We start from the raw sequence: 21,310 nt of genomic DNA, 5'->3' as shown, positions 1-21,310 counted from the left end.
GGAGTGCAGTGGCACGATCTTGGGATCTTAGCTCACAGCAAACTCTGCCTCCTGGGTTCACATGATTCTCATGCCTCAGCCTCCCAAGTAGCTGGGATTACAGGTGCCCACCACAACACACCCAGCTAATTTTTATATTTTTAGTAGAGACAGGGTTTCACCGTGTTGGCCAGGCTGGTCTTAAACTTCTGAGCTCAGGCAGTCCACCCACCTCGGCCTCCCAAAGTGCTGGGATTAAGGGCATGAGCCACTGCACCTGGCCTAAAGTTTAACTGATGTTTTATTTAGCATGTGCTAATAAAGCAATAGGGGATAGGAAAGAATGTACCTTTTTCTGCAGTATCTTATTCACCCTCCTTTAACACTAAATACTTTATAATCACACAAATATTATACTCCATGAAAAAAAATGAAAGCTTCACACATAAGGATAAGGTCCCTGTTGATGTTTGTTCTCCAGCATCAGACCAGTTTTATTATCCTTTTAGATTCTTTGTACATTTCTAAACATATGTGCCCGTAGGAGGGGAAATATCTATATATATATATATATATATATATATAAAACTAATTTATAAGTGTGAGTTCTTTTTTCTTTTTTTTTTTTTTTTTTGGTTAACATCAAAGTTCTACTGTAACTTTTTCAGCTTCTGTTTCTGCTGTATAGTCCTGCCTCATTGTTTTTAACATTTGCAGAGTGTTTCTTGGTGATGTCCTTGCGTGTGGCTCCAACACACATGTGGATGCTCAGCAGTGGAAATCCCAGCTGTGTCCATTCTTCTTCTAGTCAGTACAGCAGCTGCTCTCCTGAGTGGCTGTGCTGTTTTGCCATTTTCCACCAGCATCACATCAAATACTCATTTCTCTACTGTTCAATACCTGATGTTTCCTATGTCTTAAATTCTGGGCAATTTGAGGGTCAAAAATAGTCTTTTGTTTTAATTTGCTTTCTTTCGGGATAGTGATGTTGAGTTTATTTCCAGTAATTATTAGCCATGTATACACATTTCCTTTTCTGTGGTTTGCCCATTTTAACAATTTTTCTTTTCTTGTTGATGTGTATAAGACTTTATATATGCTAGATTTGTTCATTTAATAAATATTTTTTGATCTCTTAACTATACATCCCGGCACTTCTGTAGGTCCTGGGATACTAGCATGAAACAAAGTCTCTAATTTCACAGAAATTACCGTCAGAAGAGGAAATTGGGCCGAGCGTGGTGGCTCACACTTGTCATTCTGGCACTTTGGGAGGTAGAGGCGGGCAGATCACTTGCGGTCAGGAGTTCGAGACCAGCCTGGCCAACATGGTGAAACCCCGTCTCTACTAAAAATACAAAAATTAGCTGAGTATGGTGGTGCACGCCTGTAATTGCAGCTACTTGGGAGGCTGAGGCAGGAGAATTGCTTGAGCCCACGAGACAGTGGTTGCAGTGAGCCGAGATCGCACCACTGCACTCCAACCTGGGCCACAGAGCGAGACTCCATCTCAAAAAAAAAAAAGAGGACATTGGACCAAAGGAAATCTAAATAAATGAGTGAGATTATGCAAATGTTAATAAGTGCTATCAAAAATAGGGTAACGGTAAAGAGAGTACCTGAATGGGTCGGGAGCCCAGTTTCCCTTTGTAAACTCTGTCCCCTGTATATTAGGTGTTAGGTGGGGTGGTCAGGGAAGGCTTCTCGAGAAAGTAGGAGCTGAGATGAGTAATAAGAAGGAACCAGCCACAAGAAGTGTCCAGACAGAGAACATAGTGTGCCTCAGCCTGTGATCAGGGGGGACAAGTCAGACCATCATAGGTGGACACAGGGGACTCCTCAACACAAGTGATTGTCAGAGGCGTTAGAGACATCCTCTCAGGAGCAGGCTTGACATCTGAGAGGCTGAGGTCGGTTTCAGGGGGAGAGGTTCCTCTGCTCCTCTTCCTTCCCTCTCTAGGCTAGGTTACCAGAAGGAGCTTTGCTCCTGGGGTTTGTGCTTCAAGACTTGATTGTTGGGTTTTGTGGTTGTTTTAAGGCACAGGCCTTTTCTTTAATAAAGGAAAATTTTCTGTTTCAGATTACCTAGGAACAGTACGATTTGGGGTTATCACAAATAAACATCTTGCGAAACTGGTATCCTTAGTACACTCTGGAAGTGTGTATTTACATAGACATTTCAACACATCACTTGTAAGTATTTTGAAATCACGTTTATATTAGCGCAGTGGTTCTTAACCTTGTTTAGGTCACGGATTCCTTTGAGAATTGGATAAAATCTATGGACACTCTCTAGAAAAGCACACATGATTTTATATATGAATGGAGAGTTCTTCCAGCCCCACCCTAGAGCCCAGGCCCCAGATTAAGAACCCATGCATTAGAGGGCTCTTGAAATTAATGTGCAGAAATTCTTTATTTGTATTCTTAGATTTTGGTACAGACTTGAAAGTTTTTCTTCCTGGATAAAATTACAGAGTTACTCTCTTGGAGAATTGTTACTCTGAGCCTGTGTTTTCAGAAGCTAGGCTTCCACTAAGTGATGTTCTCTGTTTATCTGTTTCTTTTATGATGAGTAGTAATGTGACGTGCTTTTCTCCTTAGCTGATGTAATGGGTTTTTGAAGTTCTTGTCAAGTCACAGTGAGAAGTTGATGGCTTCTCATCCCAGAGAGCCTCAGTTTTCCATTGTCGCCTTTGTTCCCCAATTTCATTTGCTTTCTGTGGAGCAGCCTGAACTCAGCTGCTTCTGAGCATTGACCTGTGTCCTGCTCAGTCCTGTGCTTCTACTCTATTGCTGCTTCCTCAGTCACATCACTGAGCTGACTTTCCTGAAGTAGTCTGTCTCTCTCGCATCATTGTCAGTAACTTACATGTCATATACAGATCAATTTCCCTGCACCCAGCGTACCCAGCCTTTAAAACCTCTGCCCCCCTTGGCACAATGTCTGAGTCTTGTGCCTTCGGAGGGACTGTTGGGCCCACTCCGGGGGTGCCCCCTTGCTTGCCAGTCGCCCTGGCTTCTGCATATCTTCGTAGCCCAGATGTTGTGCTTTACTTCTTGCAGTTTATATTCCAAAAGTCAAATATATTTTTGTGTTTTCCAAATAGAAATGTTTGAGTGTAGTTTGAGTATGGTTTTTCAAACTCCCACTGTTCCACCTTGACAATCACTGCTGTAGTTGTTTCTCTGCTGCCCACCTACGCTCCTTGTGCCTCTGCCTAAGCTGCTTTGACATCATCTGCTTTTGCTATCTGTCATTTTCCTACATCCTTCATTTTTAGCATGTTACACAGCCTCCATATATTTATTTATAGTAAAGGGCACTGAGAAAGAAATTAAAAGTAGATGGGGAAAAAAAGGGAGGACTATGAGATGGAAAAATATATCAGGTTTACTGCTTCGATTTGGTAGTGTTTAAGGTTGGTTGGTTTGTGTAGCAGTAGAATTCCTTTTATCAAATGCAAGAATACTGGGATACCATTATTTTTAAAAACACAAGCAGCGGTTATCTTCGTTATGAGTCAATTTAAATCTTCGTTTTGAGGAGTTTTAAATATCTCATTTTGTAAAACCCTCTGAAGCACCCCTTTGGTAGTTCTGTTTGAAGCCAGTGATTTATATTGTTAGATTTTCAAAACTAATTTTATGTTCACATACATTGGTTGTTTATAGCAAAACAAAGCAAAAAATCTAAGTGTCTCTTTCGTTTATTTGTGCACATAAAATATGATCCGTGGCCTTGTGCAAGTTTAGGTCATTTTTGATTGATGAAGACATGTGTTGAGTTTCTGCTCTGTGCCTGGTGTTGGTCTAGTCCCAGAGGATACAAGTGAACAGCACAGACAGCCTGTGCCGCACAGAGGCTCCATTCTGCCCTTGGGGGGCAGCGTTTGAAGGACCAAGGTCAAAATCGAAGTGATCCTTGACTCCATAATTTCTGTTCCCTTAAATATGTCTTGGTCCTTTTATAAATACCCAGTGACGTTTAATACCTGTCCTTGGACAGGGTGATAGAGGTTGTTACCGCCACCAGCTGGCAGGGAGAATTATTTGTTGATAGGTGGGTCTGTCTCAAGACAGAAAGATGAATCACACAATATGGAAGTCACCTCCTGCAACCACTTTTGTTTTTTCAACCACTCGTGAGGAAATGCTGTCTCTGGAGAAGCAGGTGTTGGCTGCACAGCGGGGCCAGGCCCCACTCCGAGCCTGGGTTTTCTCACCTGCAGTGGTGGGGTTGGGACAGCACTGATGTGCCTTGAGCTTGCCCTACCTCACTGAGCTCTCCTTTTTCCTCTGTGCCTTTGTCCTTCACAGGTCTTCCCTAGGGAGGTCCTGAACTACACAGCTGAGAACATCTGTAAGTGGGCCTTAGAAAACCAGGAGACGCTCTTTCGGTGGCTACAGCCACACGGAGGCAAGAGTCTCTTGCTGAATAACGAGCTGAAGAAAGGACCAGCGCTGTTTCTGTTCATACCTTTTAATCCCCTGGCCGAAAGTCATCCTTTAATAGACGAGGTAAGAGCTGTGATGGAAAAGCACCTCATGAGGAGTCGGGAAGCCTCATCTACCTGGCCCCTCTCATCCCACACTCAGTCGTTTACTCTGGCAGCTATGGCTCTGAGCATTGCTCTTTGCCCCTCCATATGGGCAGGAGAGAGCCCGTGTCTAGGACAGGGATTGCCGCAGCCTCTGTGGCCATGTTTATTGACAGCTGTTAGTGTCTGGAGTGAGTGAGAAGAGGCAGGGAAGCCATACCGTGCCCCTCTAGAGAAGTACCAAATGCCCTCTTCTGATGTGACTGCTGTTGAGCCTCCTGTTTGGGAGGTGAAACAGGGAGTGGTAGGAACACAGGCCGAGCTTAGTGAGGCCTAGGAGGTGCCATTGTCTTGGGGTTTGGCCAGACTGCCAGCCCTGGCCATCCTCAGGACAGCAGAGGAGAGCAAGCAGCAGCAGTGATGTTGGGACACCTTGTTTCTCTGAACCTTCCTTGTCGTGCAGAAGCCAGAGTGGTTTTCAGAGGCAGCGCCATTGGAGCCTGCTCTTCCTGCCTGTCTTCGGCTTCATCTGGTGCGCCCTCTCTGGGTGTGAGTTTATTTTCTACACGGAGCATTTGGAGGCACTTAGAGACAGCAGGCATAGTATGCAGAGCCAGCCTGGGGTGGCAAAATGGCATTTACTGAGGGTTTTATTTTTTCTCTCCCTCAAGGATCCCTTAATTGGCCAAAACCAATTTCAGACAGCCCGCGTACCACTGGCCAGCTAAGCAGATGCTGCCTGTCCCTGAGGCCCTCAGTGCTGGCCTGGCCCCCTGCCTGGAGGGACAGGGAGGCAGGACTTCTCGCCCAGCTGGATCCCTCCCTTTGCTGTGCTGGAGTCTTTTTGTTCAAGTTAGGATTCCCCCGGGGAGTATTCTGAATGAATGCTGCTCTTTGGCTTAGAGGAACAAAGAAGAAAGAAATGAAATAGCTTTGTTTCTTCCCCTCTAATTAGGGAGGACTCAAAGTAATAAAACTATTTCTTTAGAAAATTTTCACTACATGGATCTTTTGTGAACTGAGACACCATTTCAAATGACTAGGCCTTTACTGTATCTAATATTAATAGCCTTAAAGCTCATTGTAGGAAAGGAAGGTTTTCAATCAAGGTGGTGTGGCTGTGGTTGTGGATTTGGAGAGTTCTCTCCTGTCTGGTTTGGGTGTGTAGTGGTCCTGGCGGGGTTGTTTACCCAGAGGGTTGTGGCTGGATTTAGGCACCTGGTGGGAAGACTCTTTCTTTCTCGCCTGTTGTTTCTGAATGAGTGTCCCCTCCAGCAGTCCGCAAATCCTCTACCTACCAACAGGCCTCCTTTTCATCATGGTTTTGCCTGTGACTCCTTTCTTTGGGGCTCCCATTGTCTCTGTGTGGTAAGTGCATTCCCTTTAACCTCAGCATGTGGGTGAGATAACCGAACACCAGGCGGCATCTCACCGTATTATGAACTACTAGACAAGCAAAGTGCCTGTCCAGCACATTTCCCTTTTTGTTTCAGGTCAGTTTGGCAAATGTTTACTGAGCACTGCGACGGGAAGCTCCAGGGGAGAAAGGATGGATGCAACACCATCTTGTCCTGTGGTCTTAGAGGCTTGTCCAGTATAGGGAGTGAAAGCCTGCCTATAATTCACAGTAGAGGACAATCAGGCCCAGGGTCAGGAGGAACCGAAGGAGGGAGGGTGCCATCTCAGAAAGCGGGGTCCTGGACAGGGGAGGGGTTAGCAGAGGCTTTGGATGGGTGAAGTATTCTAGACAGTCTTGTAGGAGCAGCCAGGATCTTCATGGGTTGAGAAAAACTTATGGGAAGGAGGACCCTGAGCAGAGGCATGAGGGATGGGAGTTGCCACAGGTTTGGGTGTTAGGAAGGAGGCTGGAGTTTGTGGTCTGCAGGAAGGGCTAACTGGGGAGAGATCTTGAAAAAGCCTTTGGAGGAGAGGGCCTCGCAGAATTCTCTGAGGATTTCAAGATTAATCATAGTCATCCAAGTCTTTGTCTTCTCTTTTTTTTTTTTTTTTTTTTGAGTTAGGGTCTGCCTTTGTTGCCCAGGTTGGAGTACAGTGGCACGATCTCAGCTCACTGCCTCCTGGGCTCAAGTGATCCTCCCACCTCAGCCTCCCAAGTAGCTGGGACTACAGGTGCACGCCTCTACGCCTGGCTGATTTTTGTATTTTTTTGTAGAGATGGAGTTTTGCCATGTTACCCAGGCAGGTTTCCAAAGCCCTGGGCTCAAGTGATCGGCCTTCCTTGGCCTCCTAAAGTGTTGGGATTACAGGCATCAGCCACTGCCCTCGGCCCATACAAGTTTTTCTGGCAGCAGGGTTCCAGAAAACTGCGAAGCAGTAAGAACCTGAACTTGGGTGGTAGAGGTGGAGGATGGAAAGTAGGGTCTATGATCCGGGAAATTGTGACACAGTGACTAGAGGTGAAGAAGCCTTTGGGCATTCAGGTAAGGTGGGAAGGATGAACGCTGTACTTACGCAAGATGAGCTGTAAATTCATTAGCTTGTTGACCGTGAAAGAGTTAGGTGGCTTTATTTTTCCATTAGTACCTTAGGCCTTATATTGGGCAGAAAGTTGAGGATGCTTCCATTGTTGAGAAGAGAGAGGTCATCTTAGAGTGAGTGGAATAAAGTTGCGGGCATACCAAGCACCAACATTCTAGATAATTGTGCTGTGGTGCGTGTAGGATGCCAGTCAGGAGTGACCATATGGTGGCCGTACCAAGCCCATACTGGGTAGCTGCTTCTGCACACATGCATACCTGCATGCATACCCAGACACATGCCTGTGTGTACACACACACGCAAAAGCACAGATCCTGACACCGATGTAAGGCCACTGACACCCCGGTGTCTCTAGAGAGTTCTAGAGAAGTTATAAGACATTGCAGTGTGTATTACACAACTCGTTAATCAAAGGAAATGCTTACCTCAGCCAGCAAAGAGTCTTCGTGACTTGTTTTCTATTTTAAAAGCATTTATTTGAGGCATTCACATCGTCTGAATCTTGTAAGCGAAGGCGCGGTTAGCATGTTCAGACTCACAGATTTCCCTGATTAAAGAAAATAGAAGGAACCATCTACTCTGCGAACAGTTAAAGTTATTTGCCAAGATTTCCTTAATTATTCACATGAAATTAAATGATATCAAGTGATACACATAATGTGACATAACTTGAGTTGTGTTTTCAAAACTGCCTGTTATGTAAAAAGGATAGAAACATAAATACCCCTTCATAGGAGAAAAATGATAACGCCTAACTCTTTAGGAGCATTGCTGGCCAGGCACGGTGGCTCACGCCTGTAATCCCAGCACTTTGGAAGGCTGAGGCGGGCAGATCACATCACCTGATACCAGGAGTTCAAGACCAGCCTGGCCAGCATAGTGAACCCTCGTCTCTACTGAAAATACAAAAATTAGCCGGACATGGTGGTGTGCGCCTGTAGTCTCAGCTACTTGGGAGGCTGAGGCAGGAGACTCGCTTGAATCTGGGAGGCAGAGGTCGCAGTGAGTCAAGATCGTGCCACTGCCCTGTAGCGTGTGCAACAAGAGCAAAACTCCGTCTCAAAAAAAGCATTACTGGTCGGGTGTGGTGGCTCACGCTTATAATTCCAGCAGGATTACAAGCCCTGGGAGGCCGAGGCAGGTGGATCACCTGAGATGAGGAGTTCAAGACCAGCCTGGCCAACATGGTGAAATCCCGTCTCTCCTAAAAGTACAAAAAAATTAGCCAGGCGAAATAAAAATAGAAAGAATTAGCTGGGCGTGGCGATGCATGCCTGTAATCCCAGCTACTTGGGAGGCTAAGGCAGGAGAATTGCTTGAACCCAGAAGGCGGAGGTTGCAGTGAGCTGAGATCATGCCATTGCACTCCGGCTTGGGTGACAAGAGTGAAACTCCATCTCAAAAAAAGAAAAAAAAAGCATTGCTGTAGACCGAATACTTTCTTCAATTAAAAATATTCTTTATGTGGCTGCTTTGTTTATGAGATACTGAAGATAAAAGAAATGAAGAAAGACTTTTCAAGGAATTTTCTTCTCTACAATATAATTAATGATCTCCTACTTGGACTTCTGTAAAAGATTACAGTAAATCTTGAAGTCTTAGAGAGGTTTTGGGGGGAGTGGGTGGGAGTAGTTGTCTATTACTGCGTCTTTGAATATAAAGCAGTACCAGGATGGGGCCAGAGGGCATCTGGGCTCTTCATGGATTATATAGGCTTGACCTTGTTAGTGCTGCATGCTGTCAGAGCCTCATCCAAAAACCACTGAGATGTTTTTGTGCAGGGGAAATAAAATTTCAAGCACTGGCCTATCATCTAAAGTGACTTCTTTTCTTTACCCAGTAGTTTTCTGGTGGGTTATAAAGTGACTTTTTTTATGCCAAGAACTATTGGAACAATTTATTCTTCTGTACAAATATGTATGTTTTGAATTAACTACAAATATTACATGTTATAAAACATTTTTATTTTTATAAAACTTGTTTTTTTTAATTGGAAATTACACTCATTAAATTGTTTTACACACACACAGCGAAACAAAATCCTGAGTGACAGCACCCCGTAACTAACTGTGGTGAGATTTGATTCAAGTTGACACACTCTTCTGTTTTAGAGAGTAAATGCCTTTGGATTGTAACTTACTTGTCTTTCTCAGGAAACCAGAATGGGAGGTGGGTAATGAAATATTCTTTTTGGAAATGGAAGAACCTTAGAATAAAATGTAAATCCAAATTGCCAATACTGGCCTGACGGTAAAGTGGCAAATCTTACCAAGAAAGGGGATTGTGTGCATTACCCTGAGCTGCCACTCATTCATCAAGGGTTTACTGAGCATTTGTTATGTGCCTGGCCCTGTACTGGGCCCCGGGGATGGCAGGATAAATCCAATGTGGCTTCTGCCCGTGAGATTCCATAAGCTTGTGGGGAAGAGGTCTGTCTCAGCAGAAGCTTGTGAGACTATAGAAGGGGCCTCAGGGACATTGGAGGTGCAGAAACTAGCTCTTCCTAGAGTGAGAGTAGGGCTAGCTTCCCTGAAGCAGCTGCCCTGGTGCTGGGCCTTAGGAACAGATGGAGGAGGCGGTGTCCCCAGCCAGGCCTCTGTAACAGCATGGCATTGCGGGAGGGCCTGGTCTGTTCTGAAGAGGGTAGGGTGAGACTGGAAAGCCAAACGGGCCAGATTGTATGGAGGTTTTATCTCATGGGCAGCATATAATTTGGCCCAGGAGTGCCATGCCTGGGGTTGTATTTTTAAAAATACAGTAACCATCTCCCCCTGCACTCTCATCTACCCCCCTGCGGATTCTTGGTGATATGTTCCAAGACCCCCAATGAATGCCTGAAACCACAGATGATACTGAACCCTGTATACACTACACACAAATTTCATTTTTCTTCACAATTTCATGGGTAGAAGATTCGTTCTTACCGAAGATCTTAGCAACCTTACCGTTTGTTTTTTTTTTCTTATTGAGACTTTTGCCATTTCACTTAAAGGAAGCATTTTTGGCTTCTCTTTGGCATATCTGAATTGCCAGCATCACTACCCTTGCACTTTGGGACCTTTGTAATAAATAAAGGGTTACTTGAAGACAAGCACTGTGATACTGAGACAGTTGATCTGATAACTGAGTTGGCTACTAAGTAACAGGCTAGTAGCATCCACAGCACTGACACACTAGACAAAGGGATGGCTCGCAATTTTTGTAATGACAAAAATTTCATCACACTACTCAGAGCGACGTGTAGTTTAAAACTTATGACTTGTTTATTTCTGGAATTTTCCATTTAATATTTTTGAACCAGAGGTGACCATGGATAACTGAAATTGCAGAAAGTGAAACGTGGCTAAGGGGTTGCTAGTCCCTCAGTCATCCCCAGGCCCCTCACCAACTCTGCCCTGTATTTCAGATCACCGAAGTGGCCTTGGAGTACAACAACTGTCATGGGGACCAGGTGGTGGAGCGTCTCCTTCAGCACCTGCGGCGGGTGGACGCTCCAGTGCTGGAGTCCCTGGCCCTGGAAGCCCCGGCACAGCTGCCAGACCCGCCGCTGATCACAGCATCCCCCTGCTGCAACACTGTGGTGCTGCCCCAGTGGCACTCCTTCTCCAGGACCCACAACGTCTGTGAACTCTGTGTCAACCAGACTGCCGGGGGCGTGAAGCCGAGCTCGGTCAGCATGCCACAGTGCAGCTTTTTTGAAATGGCAGCAGCTCTGGATTCTTTCTACCTCAAGGAGCAGACCTTTTATCACGTGGCATCAGACAGCATAGAATGCAGCAATTTTTTAACTTCCTATAGCCCCTTCAGCTACTACACTGCATGTTGCAGGACCATAAGCAGGGGTGTGGCAGGCTTCATCGATTCTGAACAAGGTGTCTTTGAAGCCCCTACCGTTGCATTTTCTTCCCTTGAGAAGAAATGTGAGGTCGATGCCCCAAGCTCCATTCCTCACATTGAGGAGAACAGGTATCTCTTTCCAGGAGTGGACATGACTAGCACAAACTTCACAGGCCTGAGCTGCAGAACCAACAAGACTCTCAACATCTACCTTTTGGATTCCAATTTGTTTTGGTTATACGCAGAGAGACTGGGTGCTCCGAGCTCCACTCAGGTGAAAGAATTTGCGGCAATTGTTGACGTGAAAGAAGAGTCTCACTACATCTTGGATCCAAAGCACGCGCTGATGAAGCTCACCCTAGGTACTGTAGGCAGTTTATTTCCCCAAGCATTGTACATTTTGCTTGACTTCATATTGGTACATTTTATTGATGGCTCTCATTACATTTAGTTGTGGGGTAATGTCAGCTTCGTAGCTCATTTTAAGTCTTTAGACCACCATCAGTTGTAATTTTCAAAGAAGGTAATTTTGTCTGTTAAGTGGAGCAGAAACTTCCTCACTCTAAATTTTGGATAAGTTTGTCATTTAGCCCATGGTGGGGGTAAGAGTCCCACTTTCTAAATTGGCGGTTTCTGTCACATGTCTAAGGTAGAACCAGCTGCAGGCAGTGGGGACTTGGGGAGTAGAACCGGCAGGGAGGTGGAGAGCCATTCCGGTAGGATGTCCTAGGGGCTGATGAAAGGGAGCCTTGACAGCAGCTTCGTTCTAAAGGAGCTTAAAGAGAAGCAGTGAAGAAGGAAGTAGAGCCGTCTTGCCTCCCTTTTTGTCTCACAGGCTTAAATGTCTAAGGATCAAGGCCACCAGACCTAATTTGTTCTGCTGCTGTTTCATAATGTACTGAGTAATATTGTTGGGACCTGGGGTACCTAGATGGTAACAAGTGTAAAGTGCAAATAAATAAGTGTCAGTTGCAAACCAGCAAACCCCACTTTTTGCGGAGTAAGACTCCATGATGAGAAAGCATCCAGGGCTTGCCCCCGGGGCTTGGCAGCAACACTGAGCTGACCCACACTGGCCTGTTCCCCAGGGCTTTGCTGACGCCCCTGACTACACACAATGAAGTGAGAATTCAAAAGCCACGTTAGTTCAGCCTCATTGGAAACCTGAGGGAGGGTCAGTGTATGCCGAATGGAGAAAGGAGGAATTTGGTAGGGAAGGAAACCTTTCATTTCAAGTTTTACAAAGTATGAAATCAACAGTAGACTCAGAGCTTCTACATATGAGTCCTTTTAGCCATGCTTTTTCAAATCCTGGTGAAGCTTGTTTCTTACATTAGACACATTTGTGAAAAGGCTTTATGTAAGTACTGATTTTTCTATATCAATTGTATATTATAAATCCAAGAATTATTCAGTGTTTAAAAGAACCTTGTGACCAGTCACTTTTTGGAGGGGATAATCTGTTGATATTACAGATTACTCCCAGTTCATGTTTTCTAAAGTCATTTTGATGTGTTGAGCTTTCTTAAAATGAAACAAGCATTTTTTTAAAAATGGGAAACAGACTCCAGAGAAATGGGGTCAGTGCTCCCACAAGCATGTATTTTTGAGGTAGTCTGTATTAGATTTTCCTGAATTCCGTTCAGTAATGCTCAAGTGTTTAATGACCTCATAATGTGTTCACTTTGAATTTAAGGGTAATTGAAAGAAGCCTTCTTTAGATTTCTTTCCATCTTCTGTATCTTCTCTGAAATGTTTAGCCTAGCTGTTCTTTGTCCTGTAGTTGGTGACAGAATTTTTAGGGAGCTTGTAAAAAACACCTACTGTGTGTCATTGTTGGTTTAGAGAGTTAATTCATAAGTCAGCTGTCTCTAGGGCAGTTTCAGAATTTAGGCTTTATTCAGAGTAGGAAATAATTCTTGGTTTCATGTTTCAAAAACATAGCCAGCTAAGTGTTATTCAGATGCTGATCGTGAATTCTCTTTCCTATTCACATGACATTCTTCACTTCCTCCTCCATTCTGCACACTGCATTGCCCCTTGCACCTCAAAATGGAGGGAGTTAGAAGAAAGAAAAAGAACTGAAACTTTAGCTAAGTGCAATAGTGTAAGCCTGTAGTCCCAGCTACTCTGGAGACTGAGGTAGGAGGATCACTTGAGCCCAGGAGTTCAAGGCTACAGTGAGCTGTGATTGCAGCACTGCACTCCAGCCTGGGTGACACAGTGAGACCCTGTCTGTTAAAAAAAAAAAAAAAAAGAAAGTGAAATTCAAATTACTGTTGTTTCAGATGAAGCAAAGGACTCTGAAGATGGCAGAATTTGTGGTAAAACTGTTGGTTCAAGCCAGGTTTTTTATTATCATGGGTTTTATGTATTTTTCCACTACATATAATTTTTTCTTAACCTTTAAAAAAAGAAACTTAACCTTAATAAAGGAAACAAAAAACTATAGCTCCTTGTCCTCAAACTAATGAACATTTAAACACATTCCACATTACTGTAGCTTGTGCAATTGCTACTTTTGTAGTTAAGCCTAAAGGTTTTAGTATTATAGGGTGAAATTTCTTGAAAAGATTGTGGCTTCTTGACGATTTATACAGTCTCACTTGGTGTCTATTTGTGGACCAGTCCTTTTAAAAAAAGAATGATCTATGAATATTAGAGCATCTAACACTGCATAATGTTTTGATATCTGCATTACTGTCTGCTGAGTTAATACTACCAGAGCTAAACCTGATGCCACCCGGGCAGCTTTGTTTGGGGTTTTGCTGATAGGTGAAATGTTAAAAATGTGAGCCTGTGAAGTCATTCGAGTTTTTAAAATGTGGAGTTTAAAAGTAGGCCAGCTATTCTTCTTGTATCTAGAGAAGAGTTGATCTCATTTTCTCTTTATTTTTAGAGTCTTTTATTCAAAACTTCAGCGTTCTCTATAGTCCCTTGAAAAGGCATCTCATTGGAAGTGACTCTGCCCAGTTCCCGTCTCAGCATTTAATCACTGAAGTGACAACTGATACCTTTTGGGAAGTAGTCCTTCAGAAACAGGTATGGAGTCATGAGAGGCAAAAGTTAAGCCATCTGTCCCTCTTAAAATAATTTCCAGACTGCAGTTGTTGGGGTGAGCAGCCGTTTTTGATGTACAGAAGAGTAACCACGTGATGGTCCGATTGTGGACCGTGAATGAATTACATGTGGTTTTTAAATTTCAAAAAAGTGCTTCAGAAAGCACAGAATTGGAAAGACCTAAAGATGAAAATTTTCACTGTAATATTTGCATAGGTAGCATTTATCGAGTGCTTGCTGGATTCTAAGCAATAAGGAAAGAAATGAAGAAGAGCCCATTTCCTGGTGCAAGTAACAGCTGTCTTCCCCTTCCCACAGGATGTTCTCCTGCTCTATTACGCTCCGTGGTGTGGCTTCTGTCCATCCCTCAATCACGTCTTCATCCAGCTAGCTCGGAACCTGCCCATGGACACATTCACTGTGGCAAGGTAAGCAGGCCTTTTCTGCAGTGCTTTGGGCTGTATGCCCATTTTCACTCTTCTTTGCAGCTTAGCCATATGGTGTGCGAGGGTCTGCCCATTTTCCATTAACCTTTGGTAGGACTTGGCTGGATTTAATTGTCAGGTTGAAGCCATGAGCAAAGCCTCATTGAAACCGGACTTTCCCTCATGAATTCAGAGTGTTCCTTCCATGATGTTGATGTTTAGCCCTGACTAGATTCGTAGGTGGCTGAGTGCAGTTCTGTGGGGAGAGCACTGACCTGGTTGCCAGGATGGCCCCTTGGAATTCCATGGGACAGTTGCCCCAGGCAATGCCAGTGGGTCCTGGGATCCCAAGCAGATCTCTCCACTAGCCCTGGTTTACCTCATTTGTGAAATTAAAAGGAAAGGTAGGTAGATATCCACATTCTAGTATTGTGATTCCATGGGTACTGTATGTGGGCTTTTGAAAAAGTAAAATTTTTAAAAATATTTTTTGGAAAAAGAAGGCTCAAATACAGAGTTTTTAGATGGGGTAGTAAGCAGTTTTGGGTGGGGAAAACTGTTCAAATTTAACCCCCCGCCTCCCTCAAAACCCTACAGATAGATAAGAGTTAAATATGAAAAATCAAAACAAAAAATAGGATTTGCTGGTTCCTCTGAGTGATGGAAAGTTTCGAAAGTGGAAGCAGTTGGAAAAATAAAGAAAGAAAAATGGTCAGATTCCACTAGAAATACGTGCAGTGAAAGAAAACAGGGAAAGCAGACGAAAAGGGGGACCATTAAAAAATTTTGCAGTGTCTCTGTGTCACCTGTTACATGCACTGTGAGTAATAATCAGAGCCAGATCTGAGAAGTTACTATGCTGGGAGAGTTAGAGTTTTCGATATACATATTAACCTGACTGAGTCCTCGCGACGTTTAATGAAGGCACTCTGGTTAAAAAAAGAAAATGCTATTTGTATTGAGGAGGAAACTGAGGCTTGGAAAGATTAGACAAGTTGCTCAGAGTTTCAACCTGCAAATGAGGGGCCAGGATTGAATCAGGCATTCATACACCAGCCTCCCCCGAAATTAAAATGGTTTAGGAAACGGCTGAGACAGATTCCATTGTGAACAAAGGACGTGAACAGGTTTTTCTTTTAAGAGGAGAGAGTAAGTAAACAAGTGGGGAAATTATAATCTAATAAATGTAAATTAAAACAGTAACAAAGTGTCATTTAACATATTAATCAGTGGTTTTAAGTGACAGAATCTTGTGTTGATAAAATAAAATGGAAACTGCAGTCAAATGTATCTAATGGAATGAGTACATTGCCATAACTCTTTTGGAAAGCATTTGGCAACATTTGCAAGAAATCAACAAAAACAGTTAACACATTTTTGACCCAGTTAATTTTACTTTGGAGAAGTAATGGAATAGGAATTCCAAAGAAGCATGAGCTCATCATTATAGCATTGTTTATATCCACCAGGAGATGAATGTTTAAGTAAATTATGGCTGGGCATTTAATGGAGTTTTTATCCTTTAACAATGCTTTTCATACACACAATTAATGGAAAAGAACAGAGTATGCAATATATGACAACTGTTCTTAAAAATATGTAAGCATATAGGCCAGGCACGGTGGCTCATGCCTCTAATCCCAGCATGTTGGGAGGCCGAGGTGGGCGGATCACATGAGGTCAGGAGTTTGAGACCAGCCTGGCCAACATAGTGAAACCCTGTCTCTACTAAAAATACAAAAATTAGCCAGGTGTGGCAGCACGTGCCTGTAGTCCCAGCTAGTCAGGAGGCTGAGGCAGGAGAATCACTTGAATCCACCAGGCGGAGGCTGCAGTGAGCCAAGATCACACCACTGCATTCCAGCCTGGGCGACAGAGCAAGACTCTGTCTCAGAAAAAATTTTAAAAAGTAAGCATATAGACCAAGCCTGCATAAGAAAGGAGGGCCTGATTAGCCCAGTGGAATTCTGAGTGGATTTTTACAATGTTTTAATTTTATAGTTTGTGCTTTCTTTGAAGTAAAAATCAGGGGAGAAAAAGCATTTAATTATGGAATATAGTGTTCTATACCACTTGTTTAGAAAGGAACACTAATGTTTTAGGTAGGCTGGCACAGGTGAGGCAGGAGTGCTGTTTTGTTAGTAAACTTTTGGTAAATGGTTTTCATTTGGTTATGCCTTTTGTTGTTTTTTTGAGACAGGGTCTCGCTCTGTTGCCTAGGCCGGAGTGCAGTGGTGCAATCACGGCTCACTGCAGCCCCAACCTCCCAGGTTCAGGTGATTCTCCCACCTTCCCAAGTAGCTGAACTGCAGGCATGTGCCAGGATACCCGGCCAATGTTTTGTAGAGACAGGGTTTCGCCATGTTGCCCAGGCTGGTGTCCAACTCCTGGGCTCAAACAATCCACCCACCTCGGCCCCCCAAAGTGCTGGGTTTACAGGCGTGAGCCACTGTGCCCAGCCTGGTTGTGCCATTTTTGAAAAAGGAAATTTCATCGTTTTGGACAAATACATGGCACTTACCCCACCCTCACTTCCCCCAGTTATGCTTTCTAAAAACTTCTTTCAAAGTAATGATTGAAAACATGTTCATCTTTTGTGTGCACTGTTCATGAATAGTAGCTGAGTAGCCCCTCCGCAAGGAGGATGCAGCCCCTTCCATCAAGGATGCTGTTGTGGCCCCATGTCTGCTTGGCCTGAGTGTGGGCGCCCAGCTGTGTGCCCAGCTCTGTGCCAGCTGCCCGGGGCAGGCCTCTAGAGCAGTTACAGTTAGCTCCCACAGTGATTGAGCACAGGCTGGGTGAGTTAGTACATATGTCACTTTCTGTGTTAGAAAATTAATGTCAAATCTGCTAAGAAAATAGGCTGTTTTTGGCCTCTATCCAGATTTACAACATAAAGAGGGTATAATTTTCCATCTTCGGGGAGGCTTGATGTATTTTGTTCAATTATTTCCTTTCTTTTCCCAGAGCTATTCAGGGATTAAAATACTTGGCTAGATCCTGTCAGGTGAGGAGTGAACGACTCCCTAGGTGTCAGTGTGGCATTTTCTGCAAGTTCATTTTTACTTTTAGGACATTGCATTGCCACTCAGTGGAAAGCATCCACATAGCGGAATGTTGCATGTCTTGGGAGTACCAGCGCCCAGCTCACATCTGGTAGTGTACTCATCGAGAAGGGGCTACCCCAATGTGGGGTGTAAAAAATGCACCAGGTTCTTGAAGTTATCTGAGAAGGTTCTTTCAAGTTGGCGTTTCTTGGGCTGATCTTCTGCTGTTTCTCTTCTTCCCCTTTGCCAGGATTGACGTGTCTCAGAATGACCTTCCTTGGGAATTTATGGTTGATCGTCTTCCTACTGTCTTGTTTTTTCCCTGCAACAGGTAATGCCGAATTTTTTTCACTAGTGGGCAGTTGGGATTCTTTTGTGGAGGTCTGAAATTGAAATGGGTTTAAGATGTAAATCATTCATTATGTTCAAAAAATGTTCCCTTGGGAACCAGGCACAGTGGCTCACGCCTGTAATCCCAGCACTTTGGGAGGTTGAGGCAGGCAGATTGCTTGAGCTCAAGAAGTTGAGACCAGGCTGGCCAACATCGTGAAACCCGTCACTACAAAAAATACAAAAATTAGCCAGGCATGGTGACATATGCTTATAATCCCAGCTACTCTGAGGCTGAGGCACGAGAATCTCTTGAACCTGGGATGCAGAGGTTGCAGTGAGCCAAGATCACACCACTGCACTCCAGCCTGGGTGACAGAACAAGGCTCCGTCTCCAAAAAAAAAAAAAAGTGTCCTTAGGGGCATAGAGTAAAAGGGTTGTAGTGTCAGGATGTTATGTGTGGTATGGATCTTTTAAAGGTGGTTCTTTTCACAGCCTATCTCTTACCAAGCTTGAATGTGGCTGTGAGAATTCTTAGCTTTTCATGGCCTATGTGAACAACATATGGAGGACGCAGAGACTGACAGGAAAAGGCCCCATGTTTGTGTGGGGTAAAACAGCAGAGAATCTGTGGAGCTCTGCCTGCCCCAAGCCTTCCACATGCTTGTCTCTCAGTTGGCCTCCCAGCAACTCCTCATCCCTCTCGTACAGAGGATAGGGTGGCTTTCTTACCCGTGGCACATCCTTGCCTCGGATTCCAGGAGCCCTGCAAAGGGGCTTTCTCTTGTGCATGCAGACTGCTGTGAACGTCTGCCATGGGGTTGTCGCTTGATTTTTTCACGCTTGCCTAATCAGTATTCCAGGCACAGTTCTTAACAGCAACTACCCCGAAAGCCCCAGCAAGCAGGACATGAACAAGGGGGAGCGGACTTCCAGTTAGTGAACGTAGATGCAGATGCTTTAGTGGAAAAAGAAATTAACTCTTGGTCCTTTAGAGCCTAATACACTGGATGTTTGCTCCCTTTTTATAGGTTCCCTTTGGTTTTTAGAAAGTTTAGTCCTTTTGGGGACCCACTCACATGGCTTTGACAATATCTTCTCCCCAGGGAAAGTGTCTGTAGCATCATTTAGGGAGTTCCCTGGCTCGCATGTATGACGTTTGCTGTTTTAATTTCCTGCCTCCCTTTTGCGATTCAGCTTGTCATGTTTCTCTAGGAGAGTGTTTCCTTCATATCTATTGAATCATTCCCTTGGTTTTTGCTTTGTATCTCAAAGAATTTTTGCTGGAATACTTCTGTGGTAGTAGGGTCTTGTCATGCACTGAAAACAGAATGTGACTCACCCTTTCTACTGCCGACTGAGTTGTGATGAGGCTTTTTCTTTCTAAGAAGTGTTTAAATTACCACATAGTCCAGGAATCATGGATATTAACACTAACAGTTTCATCTATGTGGGACAGGAGTTGAGCATGTAGTTTAATGACATATAATTTTTGAATTCCAAGCATAGTTTGAAAAAATATTAAAATCTTAGCACCCAGCACATGCCTTTTAATGAAGAAGTTCTCAGCAGCTGGCAGAAATGCATCTGTGTAGAGAGACATAGGCGGAACAGGTGGTAGGGCGGGGCATCATCTGGAGACCTGCGTCTGGGCTGAGTGACCTTCGTTCTTAGGCTGCCTGCTGTGGGAAATGTGCAGATGAGTGCATTTCTCCGGCCCCAGGCTGGGTACTTGCTGCAGCCCTCACCCTTGTCGTTTCTAAATCTCGAACATAAGAAGGCCGTCCACTTCTCTTTTAATGTAAGGAGGTTGGTAAACCAAAGCTTTATGGCTTTGGAATGGAATTTTTCTCATTTCCTAAAAAGAAATGGTAGAAGTAAAGTATGCTCATCATGAGCTGGTCCCAAGCGAGTGTTTGGTTTAGCCAGAAGGTAAATGGGCAAACAGCGTGAGCTGACAGCTTGCAAAAGAGGAAATGAAGAAGGCTGTTTGATAACATGTAATAAGACCTTTTTCACTGTCCACCTGCTTATGCTATTTTTAGTGAAAAGAACATGAAATTGTATATTTACTGTGATAAAATAGAAACTAATGCTGGGTGGAGATGTTCACAGAGGGGAAAGTGTTGAGGTGTTAACATTGATGACTTCAGAGGAGTGAGATTGCAAATTATTTGAAGGTGCTGCTTGTATGTTTTTACATCTCTTGCAAATTGTCTACAAAGAGCATGTCTTGATTTATAAAAACCATGAAGGAAAAAAATGCAAGAGCTATCCTTGGGAGGAAGAGGAAGGGGTGGGGCCTTGAGGGAGACATAGCCTTCCTGTGCAGAGGCGTCTCGGAGCCTCTTGCTCCACCAAGCAGGTGCTCCTCCAGCCAGCACTTGCATCAGACTCTGTGTGACATTTCAAAATATAGGTGCTCTGACCTAGCCCTGGGCCAGGTGATGAAGGGGAGATGGGTGCCCCTGTCCACCAAGAGACTCTGATGTGTCCCAGGGGAAGAATCACACTTTTTTAGAGGTGTACCCTGCCACTCCCTCAGGGTTAGAGGAGAGTTGCATAGACATGGGGACCTCTTCCCACCAAACTTTCACATGACTGCTTTCCTGGCAGTAGACTGTTGACATTCTGTGTCCCTCTACTTTCCCAAAGTGTGGCAGCATTTTAGCATGCCCATTAGGGACATTCATGGAGAGTGCACCAAGACTTCTTAGTTAGCAGAGAGCATGCTCACAAATGTCATGTCCTGTATATGCCTGGAGGTAGATATCCTGAGGGACCTTGGCAGCTTTTTCTGGGGAGTAATTTACCTTTACTCTGCCTTATAAGACCAGGCTTGTGCCGCAGAACGTGAGGGCAGGTCCAGCATCTGGTATTTTTCCATGGGCCCACTTGACAGGGCCACGATATGTTTTCAGTTGTTGTGGGGTTTTATTTTTCTGTTTTTGAGACAAGGTCTGACTCTGTTGCCCAGGCTGGAGTGCAGTGGTGTGATTATGGCTCACTGCAGCCTTGAACTCCTGGGCTCAAGTGACCCCACCACCTCAGGCTCCCAAGTAGCTGGATCTTCAGGCGTGTGCCACCTTGCCTGGCTGATTTTTTTCTTTTATTGTTTATACAGATGAGGCCTTACTATATTATCCAGGCTGGTCTCAAACTCCTGGCCTCAAGTGATCCTCCCGCCTCAGCCTCCCAAAGCACTGGGATTACAGGCACACAGCACCACACCCAGCTTTGTCATTTGAATGGCTGGGATGCCCCACTTGAAGAAAGCTTGTATGTTAAGAAAACTAAGCTTTAAAGGAGGGGATGGTTGAATGCTTACCCCAAAATTATGAAACAATTTACGGCCAGGTGCAGTGGCCCTGGGCAGCCAGGCTCTGGAGTCCCTGCTGTTGACTTCCATTCTGTTAATACCTGAGGGAGACAAACCCGGCTGCTGCCAGCCCACCTCATACCTAAGTGCATAAAGCTGGTAGTTTTGATCGATTGCAGCAAGACTGTACAGGCACAGGTAAATAGATATGTGAGACAAACATCATCAGATGATTAAATGACAAGTTCTGAAGAGGAATTTTCTAGATCTCT

At 44.3% G+C, this 21,310-nt stretch overlaps 1 protein-coding gene across 24 annotated transcripts in view; it reads left to right on the top strand.

The window, feature by feature from the left end:
• The window catches only part of TXNDC11 (thioredoxin domain containing 11), a 64,452-nt gene that overhangs the window by 41,684 nt on the left and 1,458 nt on the right, over positions 1–21,310 (top strand). For all 24 annotated transcript variants that reach the window (XM_077987302.1, XM_077987317.1, XM_077987303.1 and 21 more), the window contains 6 exons: positions 2,060–2,172; positions 4,300–4,500; positions 10,426–11,218; positions 13,756–13,898; positions 14,235–14,344; positions 17,639–17,719. In XM_077987302.1, coding sequence (XP_077843428.1) covers positions 2,060–2,172; positions 4,300–4,500; positions 10,426–11,218; positions 13,756–13,898; positions 14,235–14,344; positions 17,639–17,719 — 1,441 coding nt within the window. The remainder of the gene's footprint in view (positions 1–2,059; positions 2,173–4,299; positions 4,501–10,425; positions 11,219–13,755; positions 13,899–14,234; positions 14,345–17,638; positions 17,720–21,310) is intronic.

Source organism: Macaca mulatta, chromosome 20 (genome assembly GCF_049350105.2).
Source record: "Macaca mulatta isolate MMU2019108-1 chromosome 20, T2T-MMU8v2.0, whole genome shotgun sequence".
Lineage (NCBI taxonomy): Eukaryota > Metazoa > Chordata > Mammalia > Primates > Cercopithecidae > Macaca > Macaca mulatta.
The sequence above is the reverse complement of the archived record's forward strand: the minus strand, read 5'-3'. Positions and strand labels throughout refer to the sequence as shown.